This window comes from Xenopus tropicalis, chromosome 7 (genome assembly GCF_000004195.4).
Source record: "Xenopus tropicalis strain Nigerian chromosome 7, UCB_Xtro_10.0, whole genome shotgun sequence".
NCBI lineage: Eukaryota > Metazoa > Chordata > Amphibia > Anura > Pipidae > Xenopus > Xenopus tropicalis.
In genome coordinates, this window is record NC_030683.2 from 14203583 (window position 1) to 14215879 (window position 12297).

At 37.7% G+C, this 12297-nt stretch overlaps 1 protein-coding gene across 2 annotated transcripts in view; it reads right to left on the reverse strand.

Annotated features, from left to right (window-relative positions):
• The window catches only part of pcdh15 (protocadherin-related 15), a 709890-nt gene that overhangs the window by 123047 nt on the left and 574546 nt on the right, over positions 1-12297 (reverse strand). For both annotated transcript variants that reach the window (XM_031905917.1, XM_031905916.1), the window contains exon 26: positions 11502-11642. In XM_031905917.1, coding sequence (XP_031761777.1) covers positions 11502-11642 — 141 coding nt within the window. The remainder of the gene's footprint in view (positions 1-11501; positions 11643-12297) is intronic.

Consider the following 12297-nt stretch of genomic DNA (forward strand, 5'->3'; position numbering starts at 1 on the left):
TTGTTTCACCTTCTAAAGTAGAGAAGTGTGCCTCCACCAGCTGCCATTCTGCATTTTTAGGGGCCATTTACCATTGCCTCAAGTAAAAAAGGCACAGTTTGAGTGGTCACACCAAAAACGCGGGCGACAAAAAAAGATGCTGACAACTGACAACAAATTGGCGAATTGTTACGTGAAACGTCCAAGAAAATTTGCCACCAAAAAAATCTTTGCGCATCAAAAAAAATTGTTGCGGTTGCGTCAAAATAGGCACAGTTGCATCAAATTGGGCACAGTTGCATCAAAATAGGTTCGGTCGCGTCAAGAAAAGTCGCACTGACAAAATAATCACATGATATACGTGATTTGTAGTGATGAGCGAATCTGTTCTGTTTTGCTTCGCCGAAAAATTCGCGAAACGGCGAAAATGTTGTCGCCTGCGACTATTCTCTTGTCACCCGCGGCTATTATTTTGTCACGCGGCTATTCTTTTGTCGCCCGCGGCTATTATTTTGTCGTACGGCTATTCTTTTGTCGCCCGCGGCTATTATTTCGGCGCGTGGCTATTCTTTTGACGCCTGTGACTACTCTTTTTTGTCGCTGGTGACAATTTTTGGACGTGCGGTAAATTTTTCTGCAGCGAATTTTTTCATCTGTTTCGCGAAACAATCCGCCAATGGCAAACTGCAGAAATTTGCCGCGAATCCATGCCTGGCGAAACATTTCGCCCATCACTAGTGATTTGCCATTTTTTGCTGTTTTGCTAATTTTTTTTTCATTTTGTGATTTTTTTTTGGCTAAGCGAAACAGGACAGATTTCCTTATCACTAAAAATAAAGAATTTTTAGCCTGACAGCTCTTGTAAACAAAGATGCATTATTTTTTACCCAAAATGCACTAGCAGTCTGCTATTAACATTAATCATAAATATTAAAAACAACTCACAACTATCAATGGGTCTGGAGGTTAGGGCTGGAAAATTAGTTCAGAAAATATCATTTCTTTAGTGATTTGGGTCCTTTATTCTTTGCTTGCCGTGCCTCAAAATAGAAAAGGAATAAAAAGTCCCCTTGCGTTCATGATCCACATAACAATAAAAATCAATTTAGTGACGACTGGAGCGGAGGGTAATATTATTTCATTGTCACTTAATTTTAGAGATTTCATTCAACGTCAACTTTCCCCGGTGCAGTTTATCATTACATTGTCTTTACACTCGGCAGTGGCTCCATAATTCATTGCCACCTAACCGCACATTATTTCATCACTTCTGTGCCACCAAACAACAGAGTGGCAAGGAATCCTAATGACTTTCACTAATTTTAGAAGGTTTTGTGATTCTTCTTTGTTAATGATAATGGTTTAGATGTTCCCAATGAGACTTTTGCCATTTAGAAACTTTATACAAGTACTGTGTATTTAGAATTTCACACTTTTGGAGTGATATCCCCCCCTCCCATCAGGCGATCAGCAGAACAATGGGAAGGGAGCAAGATAGCAGCTCCCAGTAGGTATCAGAATAGCACTCAATAGTAAGAAATCCAAGTCCGGCTTGGGACTCCTCCAGTTACATGGGAGTAGGAGAAACAATAGGTTAGCTGAAAGCAGTTCTAATGTGTTGCGCTGGCTCCTTCTGAAAGCTCAGACTCAGTCACACTTTACTGCTGCGCTGCAAGTTGGAGTGATACCCCCCCTCACCCCCAGCAGCCGATCAGCAGAACAATGGGAAGGGAGCAAGATAGCAGCTCCCAGTAGGTATCAGAATAGCACTCAATAGTAAGAAATCCAAGTCCGGCTTGGGACTCCTCCAGTTACATGGGAGTAGGAGAAACAATAGGTTAGCTGAAAGCAGTTCTAATGTGTAGCGCTGGATCCTTCTGAAAGCTCAGACTCAGGCACACTTTACTGCTGCGCTGCAAGTTGGAGTGATACCCCCCCTCACCCCCAGCAGCCGATCAGCAGAACAATGGGAAGGGAGCAAGATAGCAGCTCCCAGTAGGTATCAGAATAGCACTCAATAGTAAGAAATCCAAGTCCGGCTTGGGACTCCTTCAGTTACATAGGAGTAGGAGAAACAATAGGTTAGCTGAAAGCAGTTCTAATGTGTAGCGCTGCCTGAAAGCTCAGACTCAGGCACAATGCACTGAGATGGCGCCTACACACCAATATTACAGCTACAAATACATTTGTTGGTTCAAGAATACAAGTTTAAATGGCAGAGGGAATTATTTGCTATGTAAACAGTGCAATTTAGAAATGGTATTCCCATATACTGAGCTCAGTTAAGCAGATAAAGGTCAAAGTATAGTGATTGCTGACATACAATTAAAAATGGTGGGGATTAAGGTCTTGTTCCCCTAAACCATTTGCTTTCCACAACTTCATCGTCTTAAAAGTAAACCCCAAGCACTAGCCCATCTCATATAAATGCATAAATAAGACATAGAGGTACAATAGTATTTACTACTACCATATTATATATATAAATGAAGTAAATTGCATTTCAAAACATGTGGGTGTTTATTGCTCAGTTATACAAGAAGCTAAGGGCCTACATTACACTCTCTGGCAGGTCCTATTGCTAAACGACCATAATCTGATTTTCTTATTTGCAGCACATTTATCAGGATAAACACTTGCAGTGCAGATAAGCAGAGCCTTATGTACAATATGGTGGGGGGAGAGAAGAACAGAGGATTTATTCATCTTACTCTGACACCACTAATAGAAGTATGATCATGTTCATTCTGCTTATCTGCAAAGCTGAGTCAGATATCTCTAACCTCTACGCAAAGTGGAATCTTTCAGTGCTGACCGCTGTTATATACAATTAGGAAATGAAAGGGGCCATAATGAGAACAAATGATAAAATGGTAACAAACATGGAAGTAAACATTATCATAGAATGTAAGGATTAGTAAGAAACTAATCCAGCGGTGTTGGACTGGCCCACAGGGATACCAGGAAAACTCCCAGTGGGCCCTCCTGCTTCTAACCGTTTGGCCTTAATCATGGTCATTTCTAGTGCTGAGCGAATCTGTCCTGTTTCGCGTCGCCATAAAATTCGCGAAACAGCAAGTATATTTGCGAAATGGCGTAAATTTAGCAAAACGCACTTGTCGTGTGATTTTTTTGTCGCACGTGTCTTTTTTTGTCGCCGTCATTTTTTTTTCATGAAACCGTGCCCAATTTTTGGCACAACCGCACCCAATTTGACGTGCAAAAAAAGAAATTCAACGCAATGCATTTTTTCGCAGTGAATTTTCACGGAAGTTTTGCAAAACAATTCGCCGATGGCGAAATGCGGAAATTCGCTGCGAATCCATGCCTGGCAAAAAAATTCGCTCATCACTAGTCATTTCCTATTTCTTTATGGGAAAAAAATGACTAAATAAAAAGAATAGATTATACAGGTATGGGACCCATTATCCAGAATGCTCGGGACCAAGGGTATTCCGGATAAGGGGTCTTTCTGTAATTTGGATCTCAGTACCTTAAGTCTACTAAAAAATCAATAAAACATTAATTAAACCCAATTGGATTGTTTTGCATCCAATAAGTATTAATTATATCTTAGTTGGGATCAAGTACAGGTACTGTTTTATTATTACAGAGAAAAGGGAATCATTTAACCATGAAATAAACCCAATAGGGCTGTTCTGCCCCAATAAGGGGTAATTATATCTTAGTTGGGATCAAGTACAGGTACTGTTTTATTATTACAGAGAAAAGGGAATCATTTAACCATGAAATAAACCCAATAGGGCTGTTCTGCCCCCAATAAGGGGTAATTATATCTTAGTTGGGATCAAGTACAGGTACTGTTTTATTATTACAGAGAAAAAGGAATCATTTAACCATGAAATAAACCCAATAGGGCTGTTCTGCCCCCAATAAGGGGTAATTATATCTTAGTTGGGATCAAGTACAGGTACTGTTTTATTATTACAGAGAAAAAGGAATCATTTAACCATGAAATAAACCCAATAGGGCTGTTCTGCCCCCAATAAGGGGTAATTATATCTTAGTTGGGATCAAGTACAGGTACTGTTTTATTATTACAGAGAAAAAGGAATCATTTAACCATGAAATAAACCCAATAGGGCTGTTCTGCCCCAATAAGGGGTAATTATATCTTAGTTGGGATCAAGTACAGGTACTGTTTTATTTCTACATAGAAAAAGGAAATCAGTTTTAAAATTCTGAATTATTTGATTAAAATGGAGTCTATGGGAGACGGGCATGCCGTAATTCAGAGCTTTCTGGATAACGGGTTTCCGGATAAGGGATCCCATACCTGTAGTAAGAAAATATAAAAAACTAGGAAAATATAGAGGTTGAGTGAGAAGTGGATGAAAAATATTTAGAAGAGTGGGCCCATGGTCTAAGGTTTTCTGGTGGGCCCCTGGCATCCCTGTCCGACACTGCTGAGTAGTGATGGGCGAAAAAATTAGTCAGGCATGGATTCGCATCCAAAAATTCTCGCCCGCGTCAAAAGAATTGTCATGAGCAGCAAATGTATTGTCGCGAGCGGCAAAAGAATTGTTGCGCATCAAACGTATTGTGGCGAGCGTAAAAAGAATTGTCTCTCCCGTTGAAAATGCATTTTATCAGTTTTCAAAATTTGGAATAACTATTTATGAATAGTGATGAGCAAAAAAACTGTTTTTTTTTTACTTGCCGAATTTTTGTTGCAGCAAATTTCTGTGGCATATTCCCCCCCCCCCCCCCAAAAGATAGCCAATGGCGAAATGCGGAATTTTTTCAGTAAATCCATGCCTGGTGAAAAAACTGTCTGTATTGCATGCAAACTGATTCTTTTCCATAAACATACAGGAGGCTTTTGAAGGGTATAAGACAGAATTCTATACTTGGGTACATTTTGGGCAAAGTTTTTGTTGTGAGAGAGTTTGTGAAAAAAGCACAACTTTTCTAAGATTTATTATGTGACAAAATTCCATAAAAAACGGCTTTTGTGCGACAATAGAAGAAAGTTGCGGTTATCGCACGACAAGTTGAAAAAGTCACGATTTTCGGGACTTTTCCACAACTTTTTTTTTCATTTGTGCTTTTTCAGTTCAGCTCTTTTGATGAATGACTGCCATTCGTGGAAAGAAGTTTAGTTGTGGTTTCCAAGAAATATATATATGAAAAAAAAGTTTTGGTAAATCTGCGCCTTAATGTTTCTTTATAATTTGGGCTTTATGTTAAAAATAAAGTATATTTTTACGCTTTGAAGCTTAAACTGTAGCTTTGGATATTACGGTTTCTTCATTTTCTTTTGTTGTTTAATATGATTCCTAGAACTGAGAACAAAGGACTAATCGTCTTAAGTATTTAAAATTTCATTCAGGTAAAGAAAAAAGTCATAGAAATACGTGGCAACCGCAAACTGCTTAACGTGGACTGCTGTGCTAATCTGCCGGGGAAGGAATGGTCACTGTTGTGCTAATTACCTTGAGCTGTACACCAACCTAATCTCTCTGTACAGATCAGCTTCATTAAGAAAATAGGAAAGGTATTTGTAACATTAAATCAGTAGTGGCCTGTTTCTATGGATAATGCTTCTTAAGTAACGATCTGATAAAGGGAAAAAAATGTCAATTATTAGTCTTTTTTAATTTAAATCATATTTTAACTGGCCTTCTCGTTATGTCCCCCTCTGCAACTTAGAAAAGGTTTTGAAAAAGTTTAAAAGGAAAAGGAAAGTCATTTTGGTATTTTACTGCCAATACATTCGGCACATTAGTGCCACATAGAACACTATATTTATTCTGCAAAAAGCTTTACCATACCTGAGTAAACAGCCCTAGAAGCTACCTCCGTTTGTTTAAGATAGCAGCTGCCATTTTGGCTTGGTCTTAGTAGCTTCCTGCTGCAGCTCTAGCTACTGGTAGCTCATGATCACACATGGAGGGGGAGTGAATTCTTGGCAAATTTTTCAGCAAAGCAAAATGGAACAGATTCGCTCATCACTAAAAATAATAATAATAGTAATAAAACAGTATCTGTACTTGATCCTAACTAGGATATAATTACCCCTTATTGGGGGCAGAACAGTCCTATTGGGTTTATTTAATGGTTAAATGATTCCCTTTTCTCTGTAATAATAAAACAGTACCTGTACTTGATCCCAACTAAGATATAATTACCCCTTATTGGGGCAGAACAGCCCTATTGGGTTTATTTAATGGTTAAATGATTCCCTTTTCTCTGTAATAATAAAACAGTACCTGTACTTGATCCCAACTAAGATATAATTACCCCTTATTGGGGGCAGAACAGCCCTATTGGGTTTATTTAATGGTTAAATGATTCCCTTTTCTCTGTAATAATAAAACAGTACCTGTACTTGATCCCAACTAAGATATAATTACCCCTTATTGGGGCAGAACAGCCCTATTGGGTTTATTTAATGGTTAAATGATTCCCTTTTCTCTGTAATAATAAAACAGTACCTGTACTTGATCCCAACTAAGATATAATTACCCCTTATTGGGGGCAGAACAGCCCTATTGGGTTTATTTCATGGTTAAATGATTCCCTTTTCTCTGTAATAATAAAACAGTACCTGTACTTGATCCCAACTAAGATATAATTACCCCTTATTGGGGCAGAACAGCCCTATTGGGTTTATTTCATGGTTAAATGATTCCCTTTTCTCTGTAATAATAAAACAGTACCTGTACTTGATCCCAACTAAGATATAATTACCCCTTATTGGGGGCAGAACAGCCCTATTGGGTTTATTTCATGGTTAAATGATTCCCTTTTCTCTGTAATAATAAAACAGTACCTGTACTTGATCCCAACTAAGATATAATTACCCCTTATTGGGGCAGAACAGCCCTATTGGGTTTATTTCATGGTTAAATGATTCCCTTTTCTCTGTAATAATAAAACAGAACCTGTACTTGATCCCAACTAAGATATAATTACCCCTTATTGGGGGCAGAACAGCCCTAATGGGTTTATTTCATGGTTAAATGATTCCCTTTTCTCTGTAATAATAAAACAGTACCTGTACTTGATCCCAACTAGGATACAATTAATCCTCATTGGACATAAAACAACCCTATTGGGTTTAGTTAATGTTTTTAGTAGACTTTAGGTATGGTGATTCAAATAATGGAAAGACCACTTTTCTGGAAAATTCTAGGTCCTGAGCATTCCGGATAAAAGGTCCCTTACCTGTATTAGGTTTCTTTTTAAAAAGGTAAGTACTGCAAAAATAGTGACTTACATAAAACATCTTCCTAGGCATAGAAACTTGCTCTTTATATGTGTGATCCCAAGCAAGCAAATTAAATTGCAATTCTTTCATAGTTCTCAATTAGTTTTGCCCATTAACTTTGGCTAATTGAAATGGGGTAAGCAGAATTTTCATAAATTATATCATCATAGCTTTAATCAGTGAGATTTACCAGTTCCCACATAACTTATTTAATTTACATAAATTAGAGCAAAGCTTCATTTGTTCATGTGAGTTTTTCTAATAAAAGAATTCTATACAATGATTTATATACAGTGCACTACCTAAATTACAATTATATTAAAACAAATCCAGGCTTGGAATATTTTCACTTTTCACTGATTTACAATAGTACTGTAGCTATGAATGTATTTTTTCCCAATCTGGTAAACTGCTCAACTATTCCCTATTGGTACCAAAATGTACTAAATACGTTTGATTCCCTTTTCTCTGTAATAATAAAACAGTACCTGTACTTGATCCCAACTAAGATATAATTACCCCTTATTGGGGGCAGAACAGCCCTATTGGGTTTATTTAATGGTTAAATGATTCCCTTTTCTCTGTAATAATAAAACAGTACCTGTACTTGATCCCAACTAAGATATAATTACCCCTTATTGGGGGCAGAACAGCCCTATTGGGTTTATTTCATGGTTAAAGGATTCCCTTTTCTCTGTAATAATAAAACAGTACCTGTACTTGATCCCAACTAAGATATAATTACCCCTTATTGGGGCAGAACAGCCCTATTGGGTTTATTTAATGGTTAAATGATTCCCTTTTCTCTGTAATAATAAAACAGTACCTGTACTTGATCCCAACTAAGATATAATTACCCCTTATTGGGGCAGAACAGCCCTATTGGGTTTATTTAATGGTTAAATGATTCCCTTTTCTCTGTAATAACAAAACAGTACCTGTACTTGATCCCAACTAAGATATAATTACCCCTTATTGGGGGCAGAACAGCCCTATTGGGTTTATTTAATGGTTAAATGATTCCCTTTTCTCTGTAATAATAAAACAGTACCTGTACTTGATCCCAACTAAGATATAATTACCCCTTATTGGGGGCAGAACAGCCCTATTGGGTTTATTTAATGGTTAAATGATTCCCTTTTCTCTGTAATAATAAAACAGTACCTGTACTTGATCCCAACTAAGATATAATTACCCCTTATTGGGGCAGAACAGTCCTATTGGGTTTATTTAATGGTTAAATGATTCCCTTTTCTCTGTAATAATAAAACAGTACCTGTACTTGATCCCAACTAAGATATAATTACCCCTTATTGGGGGCAGAACAGTCCTATTGGGTTTACTTTATTTTTAGTAGACTTACGTTAGATCCAAATTATGGAAAGACCCCTTTTCCAGAAAACCCCAGATAACGGGTCCCATACCTGTATATAGGGAAGTGGCTTATTTCCTATTTTTTCATTATAAAAAATATTTTTGGATGAACATTTTCATAAAAGAATGCATGATATTTAACAAAGTCAAATGTTTATATCTCACTAGTGATGGGCAAATCCGTCCCGTTTCGCTTGGCCCAAAAATTAGCAAATTTTTCAAAAGATTTGTGAAACGGCAAAATGTTGTGCGGCAAAGCAGTTTGCCGTATGTGCCAAAAAAAATTGTTGAAGGCGTCGAAAAAAAATAACTCGCAACATTTTCGCTGTCAGTAAAATGTTTGCCTTCAAAAATTTGCAGCACATCAAAAAACTATTGGGGAGATTCACTAAGACACGAACGCTCTGTGCGTATTCTTTCCGATTTTTTCGCGCGCCCGCACGAAAAATTCGGAAAGGCTCTGCCGCTGGTTACAGTGGTGAGTACGATAATTTCATGACTTCCGGATTGCCAATACAATATTATCGTGAGTAATACGATTTTTTCGTAAGCATTTTCGGGATATTTGCGATCTTCAGAAATTTTTCATTTCCAATCCAAATTTTTCCCATTCGTGTTTCCCATTCGTGGATTAGTAGATCTGCCCCTATGTGTATGTAAAATGTGTTTGATGCGTGATATTTTTTATGATCATAGCAATTTTTTGGATGCGGGTAACAATTTTTTGTTGTATGCCGAATTTGTTGCGCGTCAAAAAAAAAAGTCAAATTGGGCTCGGCCACGGCAAAATGGACACGGTCATATTCAATTCAACACAGCCATAAAAAAAACATCAACAAAGTCAAGAGGCAGAAAGACTTCTACTTTAATACATTTTTTATTATATAGAATGGAGCCAACAGTAAATACAGGAGCTCTGTGCAGGACCTGCCTCAAGAGAATAACGGTCAAACGGAATGAAATGAAGTATAAATGGGTTTCAGTTCAACAGAAGATGTTATTTTTGACGTAGGAGGTTAAAGCCACATTTCAGAGATAACCTACAGATGGAGATCTAGGGGAAAATTTACTAAAACTCCATAAATTCTCATTTTTTTTTAATTTTGAAATTCGACAAAATTCGTTTTCCAGAATGTCTAATATTTACTTAAAAAGTGGCAAGGAAAGGTGCTGAGAGCAAATTCGTAAAAAAAAACTTGACCTTTTCGAATTGTTGCAGCGAAAATCATGACTTTATCAAATTTTCGCTGTGATAATTCGAAAAAGTTGAGTTTTCGGACAAAACCCAGCAAAATCTCTAAAATTCAAAACAAAAGAAAAAACTTCAACGAAAGGAAAGGGACCTTTGTTATTGATATGAACTCAGCAATAGTGATGATCTAATTTTTTCGGCAGGCATGGTTTCGCAGCGAATTTCCGCATTTCGCCATTGGCAAATTGTTTTGTGAAAATTTGCCACGAAAAAATTTGTTGTGCTTTAAAAAATGTCACAGTCTCATCAAATTGCCCGTGTTCGTGTAAAAATAAGCGTGGCTGCGTCACATTGGGCGCAAAGGTGACACAACCGTGCTCATTTTTACACAAAAAATGGGCATGGACACGTCAAAATAGGTGCAGTTGCGTAAAAAAAAAAAAGACGTGGGCAACAAAAAAGAGAAGCGGGCAACAAAAAAAGTAGCGCAACAAATGCGTTTAGTGGATTTTCACATTTTCTTGTCATTTCGGGAATTTTACGGCAAAACGGGACAGATTCGCTCATCACTACTCACCAAGTTTAATCTGGCAAATTCAGATTTTTAGCCATTTAGATTCTTAGTAAATGTTCGCAGTAAATTCGCAGTGGTTTTTCTCCGTGACTTTTTTTGAAGAATTAAGTTTCAAATAAAAAATTGATTGTTAGTTAATGAGCCCCCTAGTCTTGTCTAGAAGCATTAATAGTGATGAGAGAATCTGTTCCGTTTCGCTACGCCGAAAAATTTGTGAATCTTTCAAAAGATCTGCGAAACGGCGAAAAATTAGCGAAACGGCAAAAATGTTGTGCGTCAAAAAAAAAGTCACCCGCGGCTATTATTTTGTCACGCGACTATTATCTTGTTGCCAGCGGCTATTATTTTGTCGCACAGCTATTATTTTGTCGCCCGCGGCTATTATTTTGTTGCACGGCTATTATTTTGTCGCCTGCGGCTATTATTTTGTCACGCGGCTATTATTTTGTCGCACGGCTATTCTTTTGTCGCCCACGGCTATTATTTTGTTGCATGGCTATTCTTTTGACGCCCATGACATGGCAAATTTTTTCATCCATTTCGCGAAACAATCCGCCAATAGCGAAACGCGGAAATTCGCAGCGAATCCATGCCTGCCGAAACATTTCGCCCATCACTAAGCATTAAAGGCATTGTGTAAACTGGAGTTTTGGCTGGAGAAGATCTGACTACAGACTTATACTGAGATTTAGCAGAGCAAAGGACAGACATGGATTTTACCAGAGTAGCTGAAACACTGGACCCTTCTACCAATGCAGTTATGAGTGTAGAGCTTAATACATAAAAACTCACCCACGTTCTATTCTTTCCTGTGGGATTTTTAGAACCGTATTTATCTATTGGTAACTTCTAATTTTCACCCATTGATAAATACGCTTCTAAAAATCCCATAAGAATGAATGGAACGTGGATTAGATTTTATGTATTAAGCTCTAAAGTCACATTTTGATAAATCTGCCCCATGATGTAACCAACTTGCAATAAGAGCAGGCGGGTGAGTTATTTAGGACCGGCTTTACTAATACCCACTATCCATATAGCGAAACAATTTAAGAGCAAGCCATTCACCAGGAGGAAGAAAAAGCTTTCCTCGAATGCTCAGGATTTATGAAGAGAATAACACTGAAAGTAAATGAAGTGCAACTTACTTTTCGAAGCGGCTCGTAGATTATATTTAGTCACTTCCATTGAGTCTGCTTGGATTCTAAGCTCATAGCTTGTTGTGTTTTCATAGTCCAATGGCTTTGCTACGGTGATAACCCCAGTGCTGTTATCAATGGCGAATATTCCTGCATGAAGCAAATAAAGAAGATAGAGAACCCCTTCAATGTTCAGTGAGCAAGAATACCGAATATTTCCCAAGCTGCCGTTCTTTTTAACCTCTGTGCGATAATGGATTTTACAATGTCATACTGTCTCATTGCCAAAAAATCTGTGAAAACGGCAAAAAATCTGTGAAATGGCAAAAATTTGCGTCCGTTTCGAAAAAACAAACAAACATCAATGGCTAAATCCATGGCCGGTGAAATATTTCGCTCATCACTAGTGATGAGCGAATCTGTCTTGTTTTGCTTCACCATAAAATTCGTGAAACGACAAAAAATTCTCAAAACACATTTGTTGCGTGATTTTTTTGTCGCCCACGTCTTTTTTTGTCTCCCGTGTCTTTTTTTTTTGTCGCCTGTGCTTATTTTGACACGCGACAAAATTCTTTGATGCGCAGCGAATTTTCTGCGGCAAAGTTTCGTGAAACAAATCGCCAATGGTGAAATGCGGAAATTCGATGCGAATCCATGCCTGGCAAAAAAATTCGCTCATCACTACTCATCACTAATGATTGGGCAGAATGGATGAATTTGACTAAATTAGACCTAAGGCCTATTTCATTTTTATAGGGGATCAACTTCAGAATGAATAGGAGTTTCTAAGGAAGTGATAAAAATG